Source organism: Mesoplodon bidens (assembly GCF_964165515.1).
Source record: "Mesoplodon bidens genome assembly, chromosome: 20".
Taxonomy (NCBI): Eukaryota; Metazoa; Chordata; class Mammalia; order Artiodactyla; family Ziphiidae; genus Mesoplodon; species Mesoplodon bidens.
The window spans coordinates 36,252,099-36,275,303 of NC_138181.1; the positions used below are offsets into that span (position 1 = coordinate 36,252,099).

The 23,205-nt window shown below is 42.3% G+C and overlaps 3 protein-coding genes across 5 annotated transcripts in view; 1 reads left to right on the plus strand and 2 right to left on the minus strand.

Annotated features, from left to right (window-relative positions):
* The window catches only part of VEGFC (vascular endothelial growth factor C), a 92,772-nt gene extending 72,361 nt beyond the window's left edge, over positions 1–20,411 (minus strand). The window contains exon 1 of the mRNA XM_081221077.1: positions 20,149–20,411. Within this exon, the coding sequence (XP_081077203.1) occupies positions 20,149–20,313 (165 nt within the window). The 5' untranslated portion in view covers positions 20,314–20,411. The remainder of the gene's footprint in view (positions 1–20,148) is intronic.
* Positions 3,418–7,879, minus strand: LOC308608082 (fatty acyl-CoA reductase 1). Its single transcript, XM_081220752.1, has one exon. The coding sequence runs from the start codon at positions 7,648–7,650 to the stop codon at positions 6,103–6,105; it is 1,548 nt and encodes a 515-aa protein (XP_081076878.1). The 5' UTR covers positions 7,651–7,879; the 3' UTR covers positions 3,418–6,102.
* LOC308608264 (uncharacterized protein) overlaps positions 18,771–23,205 on the plus strand; it is a 363,978-nt gene continuing 359,543 nt past the window's right edge. For all 3 annotated transcript variants that reach the window (XM_081221079.1, XM_081221078.1, XM_081221080.1), the window contains exon 1: positions 18,771–20,054. The gene's annotated coding sequence lies outside the window, so the exon portion shown is untranslated. The remainder of the gene's footprint in view (positions 20,055–23,205) is intronic.

Consider the following 23,205-nt stretch of genomic DNA (forward strand, 5'->3'; position numbering starts at 1 on the left):
ACTTTCCAAAACACTAAGAAACTCCCACTGGAAGGACAATTTTCAATGTTATGAAAATTATCTACCTTCGTGAAAGAGAGAACCAGTAAAAAGTCACAACTGAATTACAAAAATTCATAAATACAGAAAAAACTAAAATAACATCTCATCAAAGTAAAAACTCAGTAACTATACTGTTTGTTGACATTTAGAATTGTCAGGATAAATATTCCTCAATTTATATTTAGAAATTAAATTTAATATGCCTCCCTTTGGAAAGACTTCTTACACCTGGTATTTGGGGGCTGAGCCAATTCATTTAAGAGAGCGGGGGAAATAAAAGATACTTGTGGAAAAAGCTAACCACTAGGATATTTTGAACATTATTTTAAAATGAGTGAAGCATATTGAAACAGTTCATACATGAAGATATCTGGGTTTGTTTGCTTTATTTTCACTTTACAATCTAAATGGTGACTTGAGTGCATATTTCTAACCCCTTTCCTCCAAGATTCTCATTGAATGTAAGTATAGAGAGAGGGAGTTTTAATTGCTTTAAAAAAGGGACAGAAGCTGAAAGAATTCAAAACTCTTATAGCTATATTTTTGGACCTAAAATTTCTACTTAACAGGAACTCATATATCCTCTAACAAAACCCTCCTCAACTTCTACTATGGGGGAATTTTCATTCATTTATAAGGCCGGAGATCAGAGAAAAATGATCAGCTGTGAAAGTATAAAACAGCTCCAAAAAAATCACCTTAAAAATTAGAATGACTTTTTATAAAACTGTATAACATAGGAGATTATTTCAAAATATCACAGTGTCCACAAAAAAGGGCCCCAAAAACCCCTTAAATGAGGAAAGGTGAAATTAAGATAAGCATCAAACTCTTAATTCAAAATTGCTAAAGAGGCACTCTGTGACAAAAAAAAAGTGAATTAAAAGATAATCCTTGCAGATTCTTTCAGAATTCAGAGGAAAATGGTAAAATTATATAAAAAAAGAAAAATTATAAATTTTCAAAACAATTCCAGGAGAATCAATATATGAAATTGGAATTCCATAGAAAAGAAGAGGAGCTAGAGAAGAAGCATCATTTGAGGAACTAATATTAAAGAAAATAATGGTATCATTAACAATAGCTCCAAGTGCATGAAAGCTTTGTGGCAGAATGCTCACTTACTACCAGTCTGAGCACCAGTCGCAATTTGTGAGAACTGAATAATATGGAGACACATCCCAATGAAATATTTAAACTCTAAGGATAAGAAAAGTTTTCTGTAACATGTAAACAAATAAAAATAAATAAAAAGACTCCCCCAAAACCTGGAAATAGAATAACTACACAGGTAAAATTCTATTGATATCTTTAGATTTCTCTTCCATAACATAAATGCCAAAGAGCAATTAAAGAATGTTTATAGAGTTTGTTGTTGTAGTTGGGGGTAGGGGGGTGGTTGAAGTAGAGGGTACTGTTTGCTATGAATTCTACTGCCTAGTATTTTGCCATTAATGTGTGAATAAAGCAGAACGAAATGATATCCTCACACGTATAAGGAATACAATCCATAGACTCCCACACTTTTTCCTAACATTTGTTTAAAAGACATCATTCAGCTGACTCAAAACTAAATCAAAATAAAGAACTTACATTATAAAATAATTGATAGTGAGTTTGGAGATCACTTCACAGGGATCTGGGTTTACATACATCTCAAGGTAGTTGTAAATACATGTACAATATGGTTGTAAAAAGCACCAACATGTAAATTACATGTGAATGTAAATTATATGGGGTTACATGTCTGTAACTTACATGTGCATGAAATACATGTGCAATGTGGTTGTAAACCCTTATTCAATTTTTCATGAAGAGATAAATGTAAAATATAATAAGATAATTAAAATAATATGTCTAGGGGCTTCCCTGGTGGCACAGTGGTTGAGAGTCCACCTGCCGATGCAGGGGACACGGGTTCGTGCCCCGGTCCGGGAGGATCCCACATGCCACGGAGCGGCTGGGCCCGTGAGCCATGGCTGCTGGGCCTGCGCGTCCGGAGCCTGTGCTCCGCAACGGGAGAGGTCACAGCAGTAAGAGGCCCGCGTACCTCAAAAAAAAAAAAAAAAAAAGGCTCAGTATTGCTAACATGTTAGTTTTCCCCAAATCAATCTTTAGATTCATTGCAATAATGCCACCATATACTGTCAAGGCAATATTAAAGGACAAATCAGAAGTATCTGTGCCATGTATCAAGCTTTTCTATGAAACTACAGAATTTAGGACAGTGTGATACTGATACAAGATAAGCAGAGTGAAATATAAAACAGGGAGTCCAGAAAAAAACTGTATACATATAGAGAGATCACTGATGGCAAGAACAGCACTGCAGAGCAGTGGGAAAGGCACTGAGATACTCAGACATCTAAGTGAAAACAATTAATCCTGATGCATACTCTCCTCCCTATACAAATATCAATTCCAGGTTGATTATAAATCTAAACATGAAAGGTAAAGCAATAAAGCTTCTATAAGACTATCATCATGACACTGAATAGACAAAGATTTCTTAAACAAGATATGAAAAGCCATAAAGGAAAAAGAAGAAACACCACTCTACATTAAGGAAAAAGAAGGAACCACTTTAAGGAACCACTCACTCTACATTAAAATTTAAAAGCTCCAGTCATTAAAAAAAGAAAAAAACAAAATATAAAAACAAGGCCAGTAGGAGATGGAAGAAGATCTGTGTAATGTATGTGTCTTACAAAAATCTGGGGTCCAAATCATGTAAAGAAATTCTAAAAAGTCAATTAAAAAAAGATATATAGCCACAGAGAAAAATAAGCAAAGTACTTGAACAGGCATTTGAGAAAAGAGAATATCCAAATGGGCATAAAACTTATAGGAACATCTCCAGCCTCATTAGTCACTCTGGAAAGGCAAAACAAAACCACAATGAAATATCATTATAGAACCACCAGAATCGCTAAAATGGAAAAGGCTAACAAAACCAAGTGTTTGACTAGGATGTGAACAAAAAATGGGTTGGGATATATATTCCCCTCACTTCCTCCCTGCCTCGCCGTAGACATGAAAGTGCGTGCATTCCACGGTTCCAGAGCCTGTTGGGCAGCCCCTCTGCCATGGTGCCCCGCAATTTCCAGGGTTGATAACACCATTCCCTTCCTCCTGGCCCTGCAAGAATAGGATGGTTAGGACTTCCTGCCGCTGCTGGTCTCTGGGTGCTTCATAAACACCTACAGTTCTATAAAACAGACCGCTCATTAAATCCTTTTCAATTAAAACATTTGCAGGACCCTGACTGCTATTCCTTTGCAGAGATTTTGGCTTTTTTTTTTTTTTTTTTTTTTTTTTTTTTTTGAAATATAGGGATTCATTTATTACTTTTTGGTTTACAAACAAAGGCACCCAATAATGCTTCTATTTATTTCTTATAAAAGACTATCGATTTACATTTAAAACAAAAAGCAAAAAACCCTGAAACAGTTCCTACAGACAAGCACAAAAAAGGGAGAGAAGATTTTTCCTCCCTGCTTCCAAGCTTTATTACACAGATTCAGAAAATATTTATTTTATACCACCCTTAAGTCAAAGAATGTATTGCCATGCTTCTCTGTGTTGTTTTTGAACATACTAATGTTGCCAAGTCAAGTTTAAATATAGTTATAATGACTTCATGACTGACAAATGCATATGTCAGAATTATAACAATCAAGGGTGAATAGGGGGAAAAAAACCCAATGTTTAAAAAGCAGCTTTATCAAATGAGTTAAATGAAATATTAGATTTATTTAACAGGCTATCCTGTTAAAATTTGAGTTTGTGTGTAAAACACAATCAGAAAGAACTAAAAACCATGTCTAGCAAATGACATAAATACAAATGATTTCCAAAATCTTTGAGTTAAGCTTAAAGTCAAGTTGGTGAGGATTAACAACCTATATACTTTTTATACTAATTTTAGAACTTTAAGTTCCAGAATGACATATTAATTTATTCATTAGCTTTCTTTTGACAAAAGAATTCTAAACACACAAAATTAATGCAGTGGCCTCAGCACCCTCCCAGTTTTCATTCCTTTAAGTTAGATTACAAGAACAATGACAGAGTTCAGAGACATACACCTTCCATGTACTTCACACACCTGCCGAAGTTGTACCTGATTCTTTTGCAAGACACAAAGACAATTCATCTGATTCTAAGTATATTCAGCAGATGTGTAAAAATCATACAAATGTTAGCAACACATTATGGAAATGTATTTGGAGAGATGGAGTACTCAATGTATAGAGCATCTATAGTTAACTTTGTGGGCCACTTCAAATCAAAGGCATCATCATTTACTCCATTTTTAGACACTGCCATGGTCTCTCACACCTTACACAAGGTATGGTCCTAGACCAGAGACTTTAGTATCATTGTAAAGAATACATATGTATTTATATTTATATACATATTTCTTTTAAAATAATGTTTTAAAAGGTTTACTACAGAAAATCTGGCTTCAACATGGAAGCATTTTCCTTTTCAAGATTATACACCTGCATGGAAGAAGGTGGTTTCCTTTACATTTAGTTTTTTCACAATAACAAAATAAACTTCTTATACATTGCATTTAAATTGATGAAGAAAATTAAGATGTAAAGTTCTATGTAGCTTTTTGTATTGTGAACTGACTTCATTAAACATATTCAAGATACACTGTTAATGATTTAAATATAGTACAACTTGATCAGCTAAATTAGAACATGTTATGCTGATATGTTAAAGCAAATGTGTTATAACAGTAAGGAGAGTTACCTACTATTAAGATTTAAAGGGAATTATAATGTATCATTAAAATATACATCGATTTTCTTGCTATTACTTGTTTCTATAATGAATTCCTTTCTAAAAGCTAAAACCACATGCAGAAAAAAAAATGATATCTTTAAACTCATTCAACAGTTTGCTACTTTATGTGGTATGTAAATAAAGTTCTTTAATTTTATACACATACATTTTATGTATTATTTTGTTTTTCTGGAAGAAATTCAGCTCTCAAGGTCAAAAATTAGTATGTGTTTACACACACGAGAACATTTTCTTAATGCTATGACTACCTGCAAATACATTCTTCCATAGTAATGTACTTTTAGTTTTCATTGGAAAGACAGTATAAGCCTTTTAAAGTCCTATTAATAAAATTTATAAAGGGCAGAGAGCACAAGTATGGTGAATTCCTCCCTGCACCCACACCTGCTTGTCAAAGTCTCAAGTAATCATCCAGCTTCAAAATATGAACAAAATGTCACGGAACGGATTTTCATTTGGTCATAATGTGGTCAAGAAAAATGTATTCCTATTCTTTTTGATACTAACGGTCTCACTGAATTTTCATTTTCCTTCTAAAAACACATAGCATATGTTGACATGGATTCTCAAACTCATTTAAATCCAGTAGGGCCTCTATAATAATATATGGCCTTCTGATTATGAAAGCAGCTGACTGCTTATAGAAAAATGATATGCATCAGACCTCTAATCAGAGAAAGAAAAATGAGAACGTGTCTCTCATGTCTGAGACCACTCAGTAACTTACAGGATGAGGTGAAAATAGTTTGGCTGTAATTTTAACAAAACTAAAACCCACTTGAACTGATGAAAAAAATCAAACACTGAAGAATCAAATATCTACCACTTAGCTAGTATTCCTGTCCAAATAAATGTTTTCCACTGCACTAAATATTATAATTAGAAAATCACTGTATGTTAAGGCATATTTTAATTAATATGTTCCAGAATTGCACAGTTATACTGGTCAGTGTTCCTATTTCCCCACTCCTACCCTCACCCAACCCCTTTTCCCCAGGGATCAAAATGTTAAGTCATGGTTTTGGTGGCTATTATAGATTTGAGTTGGCATACCACAGTGTATTCACTAGGTTTTTATGAGCATACATTAAAATGTTACATAAAATATACCATAATTTACTCCACACTCTGAGTTAAGATGGTTTAATGTCTTGACAAAAGGTGAAATGACTTAAGTACATTTTATATTTTGTGCATTTAGACCACCATATGCATAGATGTTCTAATGCTAAATTCTTGTCTTCAGTATCTCATAGTGCTGGATGCTCGGAAGTAAGACAGAAACTTGTAACACAGACTAACCACGAAGTACCAGATGTTTCTTGCCATTTGTGATCTTGCGATAAAAATGCGCCAAATCAGGATCACGAGGATAGTATTGAAACCGTAACGTATGTTCCTCAACTTGTTCAGATGTTTTCTAGCTGCAGGGAGGCCAGACATTTCTTCATTCAATACATATTTCTTAGTTCCCATACAGTAGTTCTCTATATATTCTGCCCAATGTAACTGTCGTACATCAATATTAAAAGTCTTTTTATCTTCTGGGTTTAGTTGATTCATTAACATATTGACATTGTCAGTATTCCAAACCCAAGAATTACTTGTGAAATATTCAAGAAACACCATAGCTTTGTGAAGACGAGTTATTGTCTTCATCATCCTTGGGCTTCTTCCAGTCATCCTGAGGTAGATATCATACAGGAATGCTGGGGCCTTATGGCTTACAGCAATCCAGTAATGATATAAAAGGTGATTGGAGGTTAGATTTACATTGGGCCGTCTGAAGGCCTGTTCGAGAGGATTCCTCTTGAAAGTGGAAATTACATGGTATTCAATTTCACCCCAGTGGAAAGGATTAGTGCTGCCTGTTGTACAATTATACACCATGATGTTTCTTGGTCTATTAACTCCGGAATACCAGGCTGCCGCAAGACTCATGTTGACAACTACATCTACAGGAACAAGATCTGCAAGGGCATTGTTGGAGGCACGCATTGTTCGAAGAATTCCTTTCCCTGCCGCAATAAAGAGACCACTTGGTCCATTAAAGTTATCAATCCATCCTGGAAAAGGTTCTTTCCAACTGGCACCAACAATTGATGGCCTTACAATCGCCACATTTAGCTTTGCTCCTTCTTGTTGTACAACATATTCTGCCAATGCTTTTGTGTATATGTATGTATTAGGTCTGTCTCCTATCAATTTTGGCGTGATATCATTTACTAGGCCGTCATCCATCCACTCTAAAGAATCAATCAGCTTCTTGGGATCCACAGGGGGTGGATAGACTACTTCATCAATATGCTTTCGATTGCAGTAGGCATATGCCGTTGATACATGCATGAACACTTCCAGATTCTTCATCTGTTGTGCAAGCAGAATAAGCTGTCGTGTAGCAATCACATTTAACTGAACAGCATCTCTCAAATTTTCATTAAACCTTACTGTAGCTGCACAGTGGAATATAATATTGGTAGACTCTATGATGATCTCTTTATCTTCTTCACTAAGAGCCAGTTTAGGTTGGGTGAGTTCACTGTTGACTGCTATAATTTTCTCCCTAAAATCTGGATTTTCATCTCTCAATCTGTCAAAAAGCTTGCCACTAATGACTTCTTCTACTCGCTCCTGGGATGTCTGTCCAGCTTTCTGCCTCACCAAAACATACACTGAATTCACCTTAGGACAAGACCTCAGCAACTTTTCCAGAAGTACCTTCCCTAGGAAACCAGTAGCTCCAGTGAGGAGGACATTCTTGCCTTCATAGTATTCTGGGATTGAAACCATTCTGATCCTCTTCCAGGAAACTTTCCCTGATTAACTCCACACCACTCAGATTACTTCTGCTCCGAGTCGCCTCAGCACCTCAGCACTTAGGTACTCTGTTATACTAGACGCAGAGGCTCGGGCCTCGCTTTCCTCCTGGCAGTCCAGAGAGTGCTCTGTCGCCGTCGCCGTCGCGCTCCCTTCACTCGCTCTTCCACCGCCCCCGACCGGCCGCTGAAGAGCGGACGGGTGGTGGCACGCCCATCGATTTTGGCTTTTAGTTTGTGTAAAATAGGGAGCTATCCTAAAGCTTTAAATAAGAGACGGATGTAATGCGACTTACAGTGTAAAAGGGTTAGTGTGTCTGCTCTGTTGAGAATACTCCACGAGGTGGTTGAGTGTAGACCCAGTGGGACTAGTGGGCAGACCATGCTGTGGTCCAGGTGAGAGACAATGGTGGCTCAGGTAAGAGAAGTGGCAGGAGCCACGTGTAGAAGTGGTTAGATTCTCGATATTCTTTGAAGGCTTAGCCACCAGGACTGATTCCCTGACGAATTTGGATATGAGGTAGGAAAGAAGTAAGCCAGGGATGACTCCATGGATTGTGACTTGACCAAATTAAGGAAATCTGTCACCTTGACTGAGTTAGGGCAGGCTGTGGAAACAGCAAATGTGACCAGGGGTGGAGGAGGTCGGGAGTGTGGAAATGCCAAACAGGAAGTGAACCAGAAAAGTGAACTGGTTATCTTCTAAACTTCAGAAGAGAGATCTGGACTAAAGACACAATCTGGGGGCTATTTACAACCATGGGACTGGGTTACACCACCAAGGGAGTGAGTGGTCATCAGTAAGAACAGAGGACACGGCGGGGGAATCCCTGGGCACTTCAATATTAAAAATTCTGGAAGAAGAACAGCCAGCAGTGGAGGACAAGAAAGAGAACCACTGCGTCAAAGAAAACCAAGAGACACAGAGTATCAAGAAAAGGAAAGACCAACTATTGCAAACGTTGCCAAGTCAAGTAATAGGACACATTGTACACATTTAAAAATTTCTGCATATTCTCATGTTTTGACAACTGAAAATTTAAAAACCTTTCTGGTTGGGGAAAGACTGCCGCTCTGAGGCTGACCAGTTCTTAGAAGTGCTCAGCTGGGAGCATGCCTTTGATAGACAAACGAACCCATCCAGAGCCTGGCCTTCTCTCCTGGCCCAAACACTCCAGGAAGCAATGTTCCTCTGCCTTAACCATCCCAGGGCCAGGTACCAGGCAACTAGGGGCCACCCCTCTAGCTTAGTGCCACTGCAATCATTCAAACTCCCCAATTCCTAACTGTCCAAGCTGCCCTGCCTTGCCTTCCCCTGGGAAGCCCCAAGGAAGGCTTTATGTAGCCTCAGCTTTCCCCCTCGCTCCTGCCTCCTGCCTCTTCACCAAAACCTCCCTTGGCCGGGCTTCCCTGGTGGCGCAGTGGTTGAGAGTCCGCCTGCCGATGCAGGGGACACGAGTTCGTGCCCCGGTCCGGGAAGATCCCACGTGCCGCGGAGCGGCTGGGCCCGTGAGCCATGGCCGCTGAGCCTGCGCATCCGGAGCCTGTGCTCCGCAACGGAAGAGGCCACAGCAGTGAGAGGCCCACGTACCGCAAAAAAAAAACAAAACAAAAAACCTCCCTTGGTGACCTGCTCCTCCGGGTACGATAGACTTTGTTTTCTTGAGCCTCTCTGGTGGCCACACCTGACTGACCACTGCATAAAAGAGCACAGAACAAGGAGTTCTGACCGTCGTACATGGGCTTTGGCCATGCGGAGGTCACAGCTATGCTGAAAAGAGCAATGTGTTATTCATATGTTATGAAAATGTATTGAGCTAGCAGATATTACATTAATAGATGGATATTTAGATGAACTTTATTCCATCTGTGGACCTTGAATCACAAAACCTCAGTGAAGGACTCTGAAGGCAAGAGTGGGGATCACACTGATGCACTGAATGATTCTGACAGGCCCTCGACGGAGAACTCATGTTTTACCAGTAGCTAACGTGCGACAGTGTTTCACGTGAGTTTATGATGCTGTAAGGCACACACTCTTTCCCCCAGTTTATAGCTGAGAAACTGACTCAGAAGTGTTAAGATCATACACCTCCTAAGTGCAGTGCTAAAGTCAAATACAGTTCCCACCCCAAAGTCCATGCTGTTTCAACTACCCTATGTGCTCTAAAAATAAAATAAAATAGAACATTTAAAGAAGGCATGGTTGAATTATCTGGGAATCAAATCTGGGCCCCTGTGTTCCCTGAAAATACTATTTCCTGGTAACCCTAAATACTGAAACTTCTAATTGTAGATGGATCTTATTCCTTTTTTCCCATTAAACTGAAAATATTTAGAAATGTTAAACGAACAAAAACCAAGTTAACTTCTCTTCCCAGCTACCTAATGATTTCAATCAGTATTACTGCTTAAAATTAAGAGGCTATGTTAAAAAAACCTTTATATTAGTAAAAATCTTTCTAAACATACTTAGCAAGTATATTTGGCTGCTCATAAAGTCTCTTTGAAGACCCGACAAGTCATTTCCAACGCAAAAGGGAAAATCCTAACATGACCAACATTGTTATTGTGGAAACACTTTAAGATATTAGTCAGTAGAATGATTTTCTAAATATATTTAGCAGGTTTATTTGGCTCCATATGCAGTCTCTTATCAAACCTGACATGTTATTTCCAGTGACCTGAATAGGCTATTTCCCTGAGGAAGCAGAGTGCAATAAATTCTCAATACAGACTTCCAAACAGAGAATAAAAATAGTATCTAACATATACTCAACTTTGAAATTATCTATTTCTATTATAGTGTCCTCTGGACCACTGCCCCTGAAAAATAACTGAGCTCCTATTTGAGCAACAAATGCTCTGCCAAGCTGGTTTAAAGTGATCAGGATAAAGAGTTCAATAAAAGTTATGAGAATTCCACGGCAGCTGTCACCCACGAAGGTCTGGCTTTTCTGCATGATGAGCACCTTCTCCTCTGCCTCTCCTCCACCCTCAGAGTAGCCGATTGGGGCGTGACCTCCAGGTACGTACCCATTCCTTCTCTCCCTCTGCCCTAACACACTCTTATCATTCATTCACATGAAAGTGCAAATCACCAATGAACGTGCAAAACTTAACTTTTCTCAAGAAAATGCACTTAAAAAAAAAAAGAATCAGTGCTTCGCATCAAATAATTAAATTCTAATGCAGACTACTCTGAAACATCAGCACGTATGAAAATTGCCCCTAAGGCAGATTAGGAAGAATAATTCAAACCATTAAGGATAAATAATCCATTTGCAGGGGGAAAAGTTTAAGATAACATAAACTGGTCCAATCTTATTAGTGTATCAGATGATGATCTATGGAAATTAAACAAGGTAAATACTTGAACTTCAAACACTCTTATAATAGTCGTTTCCTTCTCTGTTCGAAATGTCTTTTCATGTCAAATTCCCATTACATTTGATACATGGTCTGCTTACTGGGAAAAAAATGTGTTTAACACACAGGTTTACAAATTTGAATAACAAAATCAATAGGGCGAAATATTAAAGGTAATGAAGAAATAACAGAGAACTGTGCCCAAGGGCTCCATGAGCATCAGACATGCACTGAATACATGCTTATGAGCTTCTGTTTCCCATTTTCCTTCTCAGTAAATGCATAAGACATGTGAAGAGGTGCAGGCAGAAACCACAGAACACACGTGAAGATTCTTGTATCTGGTAGTAAGACCGCGGACACTCCACCTGGGAGAAGTAACCCCTGCTTTTCCTTTGTGAGGACAACACAGCTGAATCTGTACCTGGTGTTTTATTGGTAGTGTGAAGAAATTTTAATCATCCATCTCCCTCTTTATGCGTACTTTTTTGCCATTCTCACAAGCGGGTGATCTGAAAATCAACACAGTAAGGTCAGGATGATCTGTTCTCAGAGGAGCCTGTGATCTGACAATTGTTGTCCCTCACTTTCCACACAGACACTGGAAGTCTCCACAAACACCAAACTGGTCTCACAAAAGTTACAGCTCAGTGAGGGGAAAAAGTGAGCATGTTGGCTGAAGAAAGTCCTATTACAGTTAAGCATTAAGCAAGGGAGATGAATCCATTAGAAAGAGGTCAAGTAAAATTAGAAAATTTTCTCTTTCCAACCTCACAGAAAATACAGAGTAAAAGGAAAACCAACACCAATATTTAAAAAATTTAAATTAAAAATGTTATATTTGCTTGATTTGGTATTAATTTTTCTTACACAGAAATCTACGTAACTTGAATATTTTTCAAGGGCGCTAGCTTTCCCAAGTTTTCCCCTTCTGTTACTACACCTACTTTTGACACAACAAAATTAGTAAGTTTAAATTCTCACGTTCTACAAATGTTTCAGGTAAGAACTATCTCTCCAAACTAAACTTCAAATCTTTTGAACAGTCAAAAGGTCTTATGTAATAACATTCATATAACTTAAAATTTAATCCATCAATAACATTAATCTTTCACATGAGTATACAAGGAAGGCACCAAGTTTGCAAGCATGAGAAAAAAGTGAGAAATCTGTGGTAAAAAGAAAACAAAATTAGAAACCATACTGATACAGTGTTACAAACCAAACACAGGCTACTCAAAATCCATTCTCCTTTTCTTCCATATAAAGGGAGTTCCAATCTTGTTCGAAGTTGCCTGTGCTCTATTTCTCAGCTTCTCTTGCAGCTATGGATGGCCAAAAGACAGTTTTGTCCAATAAGAATAAGTGCAAATCTACTATAGATTTCAAGAAAGCATTTGCTTTCCTGTTAAGGCCCCAGATTCCTGTCTCCTAATTCCTCCTTCCTTGAAATCAGACATAATGCTGTAGAGGAATTAGTCTTGTTGCAACTTTGGGGGAGAATATGTGGGAGAGTCTGGGACATTGATAGCCAAATAGAGCTTCACATGGCACCAGCCCTTAACTCCACTGGCACGAAAAATAAACTCAAATTTGCTTAAGCCACTGCAGTTAGCTTCTTGTTACATACAACCAAATCCCATTTCAAATGCTATTCTTGAAGTAGTTGGTGAGATCACCAGAGGCTGAAATAAAATTCTTTAATGGTGGGGTCATAGCTATAAAAAACAAAAACACCTCCCAAGCATCAAAGAACAGAAGTATAGGAGAAGCCTTGGGGGAAAGGAGGCAAAAGAGAGAAGAAGAAACGCACATTTTTAAAACGTGCAGAAGTGACCGCACATAGCAGAGGTGGTAAATAATGGTCGCAGGAAGGGCAATGGAGGAATGCAGTAATTCTTGTTTTCATTATAGCTGAGTCATTAAGATGAAGTTATGTAGAGTATACTGTAATCAACGCAATAAATTTTTCATACTTAAAACTGCTTACTTTTCGGGAGTCCAGAAAATTCACTTATGAAGATAACCTTATTTCTTTAGAACATTGAATAAATGGCAAGTGCCTTTAAAAATAAAATCGCTAATACATAATACAATATTCCCTTCTGTTTCCCTCGAAGCTCTGGGCTCTCCAGGCAAAGGGGTCTGCTCCCAGTCTCCCAAACACCCCCTGACCGCAGTGGCATTACTCGCCTCTGTACTCTGCTCTCGCACTTCAATATGTGAAATACCCCTCCCTCCCGCCCTTCCGTAACCAGCATCTACCCGTTTTTCACAGCTGACTCAACATCACCCCACCTTTCCCATGACTGCCCATGCATCCCCCAGAAGCCTAGTCAACGACTTCTGGTAAAGCAGGAGACTCTTACAAAATCCCTTATACTGTCTGCGTTTATAGTTTAACTCTTTTCTGGTATTTTTAATGAGTAAGTTTCTTGATTCCTGTTATAGACAGGAATCACTCACTCTACATTTTTTGTATCACTCACTGCACTGTAATTTCCTGCTCAGAACTGAAGCTGCCGTTAGTGAGAATTAATTAAAATGCCCCTGAATTGAAGTAGATTTAAATATGAAAATCTGGAGTGAAAAGTACATGAACCTTGTTCTAATGGGTAAAATGGAGGTAGGGGTGTCCACAGAGCCTCCTTCTTGAGTCCTTCAATTTCCCTTTCAGGCTGTCACTGAGGCAACAGGTGACTGAGGAAGGAAGCCCTTTGGAAAAGAACAGCTCCCCAGTCCAATCCCTTACCATAAGCCCTGGGGATTGCATGAACTTCAGATCCCAGAATTTTCAAGAAACCCAGTACATATACATTTTAATTCTCCAACCCCCAGCAAGGTCTATGGCAGCATCTCATAAATACATTACTATTTCTTCAATGAAGTTTAGATATATTCAAACTTAGAGGATAAATAAAGACTATAAATAGCTTTATGTCAGATCAGATCAAGGTTATAGCACCAAATAATTTATGAAAATGAGGTCTGGGGTTTCAGAATTGCAGAAAAGGAATCATCAGGAATCCCTTCTAACATCTGAAAGCTACTAGGGTGCTATCAGTACCAGGAAAGGGTAGGAATCCGCCGGCAAAAGGTATTTTAATTTAAGGTGCCTATTTGATTCTATGATGGATGCCCAATAAAGAGAATTAAATCAACACAACTTCTTCTCTCTCTGACAGTTAAACTAGGAACTCTGAAAACAAAGTAAATCAATTGAGGACCGGAAGCACCTGAATAATCTGCCTGAGTAAATTTCAGAAGAAACAATTACACGGACAAATCTAAAATATTCACAATAAATTTTAGCGTTACATTATAAATCAAATGAACTATTACCTCTTATTGTTTAAAGTTCTCTGCTACACTAATATTTCTAATGTGAAAAATGAATGATACCTTAATTCACAACTTGTACAAATCTGAAGTGACAAATATGTGTTTTGCAACAAAAAGTAGGCCTGTGTAGTACTTAAAGAAGGCTCTCATCCGCCAGGAATGATGTAACAGGTGAAAGGGGGAACAATGTAATGTTTAGAAGTTGGAGGAAGTATCACGCCTCTGCAACTAGAGTCTGTTCTTCCTAAATCCAATTAATCCTGAGAGCTCACTTGACATAGTAAGATCACAATGTTTAACTTCCACTTAGAAAAACTGTTCAATTATCGTCAGGAGGCCTTGTTAGGCCTCTAGTTCTGCAGCCATTCTTACAACAGGACTATGGATTAGGCCAGTTATGATCCATCCTTAATCAGAGGGCACCATATGGTGAACCCTGGAAGGAAGTCCAGGTTTCTTTCGGATTGTTCCACTGTGGGGAATGTGTCCTAAATAAAAGTAATGAGGGGGCCCTCGCTGTACAGCAACACTTCTCTCTGCCCCCTTGCACACTGCTACAGCTTACAGGAGGAAGGGAGTATGGACAGTGGGTCTTTAGCAACGCCCAAAGGCTCAAACCCATTACCACGCTTTTCTAAAATACATGCTGCAAAAGTTTTTCAAAAAGAAAAAAGCCCTATTCTTGCTCCTGGTGGAGTCACTTGAGTCTTAGATTCGTCATCTTTAATAAAATATAATAACATCCGTCTCCGGGAGATGTAGTGAAAAACAAAATGAAATTAACTTACAGATACGCAGGACATTACAGTTATAACCTAATTATGTCAGACTCGGAGCCTCTAACGTGAATTGATGCAGAGTGAGGTAAAGAGAGGAAGAGGGTTCAAAGGTTTCCACTTTCACAAACATTTCACATGTCCCTGATACTGAACTTCCTTTCTAAAGACTGATGGTTGGTTACTGTGAAAAAGTGTGGGCATCTGAAGTACCTCAGAGAAGTATCATGAAGCGACAAGGAGCACAGAGCAGGCTGCAAGGAAATGATTAAAAATTACAGCCACATTTATGGCCTATTTTACTTGAATAAAATGTACCTTCTCATTTCTAAGGCAGGGTAATAGGATATGCACACTGGTAATTGTCCCTTAGGGATTGTAATAATACTTGTCAAGAGCTCAAACAGTTCTTGAAAGTTTAAGTCCTATTGATGCTAGACACTTATTTTCCTTTTATGGGATGTAAATTTGTAAAGCTTATTTTACTTCTCCAAAGAGTCTTAAGTCTAGTAAAATCTTAAGTGACTTATGGAATAATGCCTTTAGCTTCCAGCATCCATCCATGAAAACCAGTCTCTTCTCTTCTCTGAAGTGCTGTAGTCCTACAAGTAGGACCAACATTTTCCTAGGGTTAAAATACTGATGCCAAGGTTAATTTCTCCCACTCCCTCACTTTTCATATTCGTCAGTCACCACATCTATGGGCTCTTCCTCTGTGACATCTCCTTCTTCTGTCTCCACTGTCCCCACTCTGCTCTATTTGTCACTTCCCTTCTAGACTATTACTGCTGCCTGTCAACTAGATCAGGCCCCCAGCAGAAGTCCTTCGGACCTCTAATCAATCCCATACATGATTTCCAATAGCCTTCTTACTACCTATGTCTTTCAGGTGCTTAAATCATGAATAACCCTCCACGACTCACAGCAAGGCTCACAGCACTCAAATTCCTTAAGCTGATTCAGGCCATGTACACTGTGACCTCCATCCACCTTGAAAGCTTATTCTCATTTAAGAGTCTTCACTGTTACTCTACATAACCCCTCGGCTGCCATCACACACTTCTACCTGCCCTCTCACCTTCTCACTCCATCCAAGACCTGAAAGGGATGTTTGACGTAGTCATCTGCTGGAAATTCCTATCCAAGTTACAGCTCAAGTTCTGCCCCAAGTCAAGGCACCCAGACCAACTAGGCCACATGGATGACTCTCTCTTGCCCAGACTTGAGGACACAGACAATGCTTTGGTACTCTCCCTCCAATAACTCACAGTCTTTTTGTGCTTCAGGCTTTATTTTTCCTACCTGAGTTGCAAGCTCCTTGAAGAGAGGAAAATGGCTTATGTCTTTTAAGGTGCCCCATCCCTAATAGATTACCCTGCAAACTCAAAAACTATGTAATGAATATGATAAAACCAATGAAATTAGTCATTGTTACACACCAGAGATACTGAGTGTAAGACTGTCACTGTGCATGAGAATGACTTAGGATGCTAGTTAAAAATGTATGTTCCTAGACCCAAGTCCAGAGACTGGTTGTTCTCAGGTAAGGAGAAAAAAAAAAAAAAAAAAAATTAAAGACCTGTAGGGAGTTCAGATGCAGTTAGCAGAAAGATGGTATTTTGAGAAACACTGCCACTGATTAATTTGAAACAGTAAATAAAAAAATAAAATACCAAAGTGTGCAGAATTATAAATGATGAGGAAGAAAATAAGGCATGTTACAAAATAGTTGCCATCATTAGGAAGATTTTTTTGTGATAGTCACCGTAAACCATATGCACTTTTACTATGTTAATTGAAAATAGCTATTCTCATTAAAGCAACTAGTGTTAATACTAAGCTGATCATTTTTTTGCATTTAAGCTATAAATGTAGGGATATTTAAAGTTATTTATGTAATACAGAAAATTAGATAAGTTACATTTGTCTATGTAATAATATTTGATCTTTTTTTTTTTTTTTTTTTTTTTTTTGCGGTACGCGGGCCTCTCACTGCTGCGGGCTCTCCCATTGCGGAGCACAGGCTCTGGATGCGCAGGCTCAGCGGCTCTAGCTCACGTGCCCAGCCGCTCCGCGGCATGTGGGATCTTCCTGGACCGGGGCACGAACCCGTGTCCCCTGCATCGGCAGGCGGACTCTCAACCACTGCGCCACCAGGGAAGCCCTGATCTTTTTGATCATTCACTTAATTGACACAAGATTGTAAATCTTTAAGCTTTCTTTTGTTGAGTTCAATCTTTATTAACAAAGGCATTTGCAATGTAAGATATACTCTCCTTGTATTTATTACTCTAACAACCTGTAAGGATCTAGGTATTTAAACTCCCAGTCCAACCCACCTTTTGGAATAAAAGCGTATTTCATGATATGAAGTAATGAAGTAACTCCTCCTTTTGTTAATCATAAACCAACCTTTCTCTTAAAACCACACTCAACTCCAACCAACCACGGTGAACTGGTTGTTCTCAGGTAAGGAAAAAAAAAAAAAAAAACAACTCTATCTAATCTCATGCTGGCAAACGATGGTAGTTAGTAATCTAGTGTTTTTTCTAGGTTTTGCAGGTTTCTTTAGCTTGATGATAATCTTAAATAGTTCCTCTTTTATCCCCATCACGTGTAGTTAATTTTAATTATATAATTAGGCAATACTTTGCTTGCCTTACTTTTCTGATGTTGACTTGCCTGCAGTAACATCCTTGGGAAAAACACTCTAGAAGTTTTTAGTAAGTCTACAACCATGAGTAATTAGAAAGAGGAACCTAGTAACAGTAAATATAGGTCTAGAAACAAGGAGATCTGGCTTCCATTTGTGATTTTACCTCCAATTTTCTGTATGGCTTTGGGGATGAGGTGAAGAAGGGTATGGCTAACCTTGGTTCACAGCCTGTGAGCTGTTTTCTACTTTATTTTAATATTGAAAAACACTTCTGAAGTGTAAATTACCAAAAATCTGCACTTACTGGGGATTATGTATATCTAGCGTCTTCCATTAACCTTCCTCTAATCTCTTCTTGGGGTTTATGTAAAGCACAGAAAATTAACAATCAGCTCCTGTCCAGGGCTTACGTCCAAATGAGGGACTAGTCTTGTCCACTAGGGAGAGACATGGAGTCTTTGGACCACGTGTCTTGGCATTCTCACGGCAAGGACACAGCAGTTCGCCGGAGGCATTAATGACACACGCCCTCTCAGGCTGCTACTCAACCACTGGGGAACACTTCGGTGCGGGAGTAACACTCTGCCTTGCGGTCTGTGGAACTCAGAGCCTTAGAACGAGGTGCCACCACGTGGAAAAGCGTCCATACCGCATACAGACTTATCAACCCATACTCACCATACAGAATACACAAGAGACGGTCAAATATGAAAAGCCAACAAGAATGCACAAAGATTCTCATGGCAAAGGGAAACTCTCATTACATCACCAATGAAGACAATTTTGAAAACTAAAAACACATTAACTTTTATCCTCTAGCCACACACAGGCACACACGGGCCCGCCCATCCATCCATTCAGGATCCACCCAGGAGGCAGCGACTCTCACACAGGCTCTAGGCTTATCAGGACAGGCTGCTCATCTCACCTCCTATTTCACGCTTTCTTGCCATAAACCAAAGTGAGTTAACATAGGCCCTTCCTAAGTCATACTTTGAATAAATCGTTGGAGGAAACAGAAATTGAATCGATATCATGAAATCCAAGGCATTTAAATTACAGGAAGTGTCAGTGGGTCTAAGGTTACATTTTTGTGGCATTTGAGGATAGGAAGACTTTCTCACGGCAGTATTACACCAATGTAAATATCTGCGTTGAAAATATTTCACAATGCACATAGAGCGCTCTTTTCTGAACTCTCATGTATATGTTTCTACTCCAGTGTTTTTTTCCCCCTTGATCCCACAACTGAAATTCCAATATTTCAATTTTTTCCCAAAACTTAAACACAAAGGTATTTTGGTTTTTCAAAACTCAGTCTTCTCAATCTTACAGCGTATTTCAAAGTAAAACCGGGAAGGCAATTTCATGTGCACACATTCGATAGATGCTAATCAATAAAGTCAACTCAAGGGTGGCAGCTGTACACCCCTGACCCTTCACCTGCCGCCAGGTGAAATAAAGTGCTGCAATCTAGTTCCAGCCAGGGGTCCTGCCAGTGTGTGAACCGAGACTTCCAGTCTTCTGTGGAATATAAAACTTCTTCAGGAATTTAAGAACTCTTCTAAGCATACTCTCCATCCTTAGGTCAGTTATGAACTTTTAAGGTAAACAGATATTCTTTCAGGAGATCAAGGGAGAAGCGGGCACCAATACGATATGGCACTTGAAAATCCGAATGTCTCAACAGTCTCCTGGCAACATTTTTTTTAGGCAAAGAGTTAAACATCGCATTTAAAAAGCCAAAAAGGAAATCCACCTTACTTTTCAGTACTTGACGACCAAATTTCAGAAACACAGCGTTTACTAAGTTGAAAAGCCATGCCTGATGGTGACCGGAGGTCCTGTTGCATCTCCAGCTCGACCACTGCTCCGAGTGAATCTGCAGTCTGAGGCCCTCAAGCCCGGTTACTAAATGCCGCATCGGAGGAATTCTGCAGGAAAGCAAGCCTCGGAGGGCTGCTCACCCAAGCCCGGGAGCCGCTGGAGTCCCGCTAACCTGCCAGGTTAGAGCAGAGCCCTCCCGACGGCTTGAACTCAGGCTCTCCCCGCGCCGGGTTCCAGGCGCGCTCGGCGCACCGGCGGGGGCCGCCCTCCGGCGGCTGCACGATCGCTGTCACCAGCCACCTTCCAGGCCCTTCGCTCGCCTAACTTGCTGTCCTCTATTTTCCATGAAAACCTTCCTCCCAGAAACCCTACCCTCAGCGCAGTAACTGTGGAGCCCAGGCACACAAGGTGAGACACGAACCCGCCCTCTGCGCACGTTCCGGGTCCTCAGCGACCCGAAGCCCCCGCGGCCCGACCCCGCAGCACGCGGACGCGAACCCACCTTGGCTTCGCCCGCGTCCGGCTCCGCGTCCGAGAAGCCGAGTCCCGACTCGAAGGCGGCGGCGGCGGCGGCGGCGGCTGCGGCGGCGGGCGGCCGGTGCGGACCCGGGAGCAGCGCGGCGGCGAACAGGGAACACGCCAGAGAGAAGAAGCCCAGCAAGTGCATGGTGGACGGGCCGCGAGCGCGCGGGGCCGGGCGCCCCGGCGAGGCTGCCTCGCGGCTCGGCCCTGTCCGCGAGGGCCGCCCGGGGACCCCGCGGAGCCGCGGCGGCGGGAGCGGGTCCGGGCTCGGCGCTCCCGACGCTGCGAGCCGCTCTCCCGGCCGGCGCCCGCGAGGCGACGGGGTCAGGGCAGAGCCTCACAGGAAACCGGACATCCGAGCGCCCGAGGCCGCGGCCCGCGAGGCGAGGCGAGGCGAGGCGAGGGCGCGGGAGGACGGCGCCCCGCTCGGTGGCTCGGCGTGCGCCTCGGGGAGCGAGGGGGGCAGACCGAGACGCCCCGCGAGGCTCGGGCCCTGCGGCGCCCCCGGAGCCCGCGTGCCCCCGCCCTCCCCTTCCCCGCGGCGGGGCGAGCCGGGCGGCCGGGCGGCGGGAGCGGCGGCGAGGCCGGGGAGCGCGGGGCGCGGGGCTGCGCGGCGGCGGGCGCAGGGGCAGGGCATGGCTGACGCGCCCTCTGCCTGCGCTTATGTGAGAGAAAGCGGCCGAGGGAGGGAGCGTGCCGAGCCCGGCCGCCCTCCCCTCGCCCTTTCCTCGGAAGCGGCGCCCCGCGCTCTGGGCCGCGCCGCCCCCGCCCCTCCCCCCGCCCCTCCCCCGCCCCTCCCCCGCCCGCTCGCGGAGCGCGGCCCGGGGCGCGGGCGGCGCGGGGGCTCGGGGGCGCTGGCCCCGCGCCGGGCACGGTGGGCGCGGGAGCCGGGAGGTGGCTCGGGAGGACCGAGCCCGCCCTTTGTCCTCGGCAGCCCGGGGCTCCGGTCCGAGTCCCGGCAGCCCGGCCCTGGGCGCCCCGCTCGAGGGGTGGAAGGAGCCCCGTATTCCAGAAGGGCTGAGAGAAAGTCAGCCCCCGCGGGGGAGACCCCGCCGGGGCCCGGGAACCCCCCGCCCACTGGGCCACGCGGGGGCCCGGGGCAGCCGAATGAGGGCAGGCCGTGGGGGGAAGGCCCGGGAGCGCAGACTCGGGGCGGATGCGGAAGGAGCAACTGGCGCCTCACCGAGAAGCTTCGGGGCGGCGTTGGCTTTCAGTGAGAAAGGGGGTGACGGAGAGACACGTGTTAAGCACGCTGTCGTCGGAAGCGACATCTGCCGAAGGCGACAGCATCTCCTGGTTGGCAAGGCACCCCGGGGCCGGTTGCCCGGGGTGGAGAGGAGACTTTCCCATCTGAGGTAACGCGCTGCAGGTTCCGACGGGAGCCCCCGCTCTGCGCGGCTGTCCATTGCCCGTCTGACGGTCAGCATCGCTGTGAAGCGCTTCCTCCCATCTGTCCGTTGCTCTGACTTCTGGACTTTACACCGCAAAGCGACTCTAACTTCCTTACGTGAGTTCTTCACATACTTTGAAGGTATCTGTCGTGTTCTCCCTACGCTCTATTCCTCTCCCCGCCCCTTTTGAAAGACAGCTCCAGGTTCCCTCGTCCACCATGATCTAGGTCTCCATGTTCTTCAGACAGTATCCACCCCAGAACGTGACTCAGTGCGGAAGGGGTTCCAGCAAGCCTGCAGAAAGGGTCTTCCTTGTCCAGACATCGTACATTTGCTGATGCCGCCTTGGATGGAGTTCATTTTCTGGCAGCCAAATCAGCGTTGATTCACACTACATTGAAAATCAGCTGAATGCCTCAAAAATGTTTCACGTGTACTGCCGTTTAGTCACGCCCACGTTACCCTACATCTGTGAGGTTGGTTTACTGTGCCCAAGCTTTGAGCTTCGTTGTTTCTCTTGGTCAGGTGCTGTGGTCTCAGAGCGAGCCCATCATCGTAGCTTGTTGAGGTGTTCGAGGATGCCGACGCTCTCAGGGTAGCGGTGCTCCCGCTGTCTTCCTGCTCTCTGCCTGTTTGATTAATCTGTCGTATTTGTCTTCAGAGACCGATAAAGCCCTGGAAAGGGAAGAGCTAAGGACAGATCTGGGTGGGATTCAAGTAGACGCTGGAGCTTCCTTTTAACCATTCCCTGTTCCAGTGGTTCTCAGCTTTGGTTGTGCCTGGAATACCAAAAGGAGACCTCCCAAACACGCATGCCTGAGTGCACCGTAAGAGGTCCTGCTTGATTGGCCTGGGGTAAGATGTGAGCTTCAGGATCCTGATAGGCAACCAAGTTGAGAATCTCAGGTGTTTCCACCACTCCTGGAGCCTAGCCTAGGGTGAGTACTGTGAAATCAGCAGAATCAGAATGTGTCGTATTGAGAATATTATTTGTTTTCTTTGAAATACGGCAGTAAGCACATACAGACTTTATTTCTTTTTCCTCTCAAAAATGTTATCTTCCTACTACAGTTATTATTTTAAGTAAAGGAAATCCTGCAAAAAGTATACCTGAGTGGGGAAAAAGAAAGAAAAAATCCCAGAAAACAGTCCTGCGTTAGTTGTTTCAGGGCTTGTTTCTTTGTTTGTGTGTATGTTTTGGTGTTGCTTGCTTACCCCCTAGAAAATGTTTCCTACCACCAGCACACTCTGATGCATAAGAAGGGCCTTTTTCCTGGTTTGTGAGTCCAGCACTAGCTTCATACAGGACCTATTTAATAACCGGGCTTCTAAAACGATGATTTTTCAAAGTGTTCCTCAGCGGAAGGAAATTGAGGAAGGGGACTTAGGGAGCGGGGCTCCTCTTGGCCTCTCCCCAGACCCCAGCCAGAGTGACACCTCTTGTCTGTCTTATGTATTGGGTTTCTATTTTGTTTGAAGGCACATAATGATAATACTGTATTCGTTCTGTGTTCTCCAGTATCCATTCGGACCATCTTCTTTAGTTCATTTATTTCTGATTTCAGTTATTCTGCTCTCTTGCTTCTTTAATTTTACTTTGTTGCTGTATTTCAAACTTCTTTAATTGAATTCTTAGACTGGTTGTC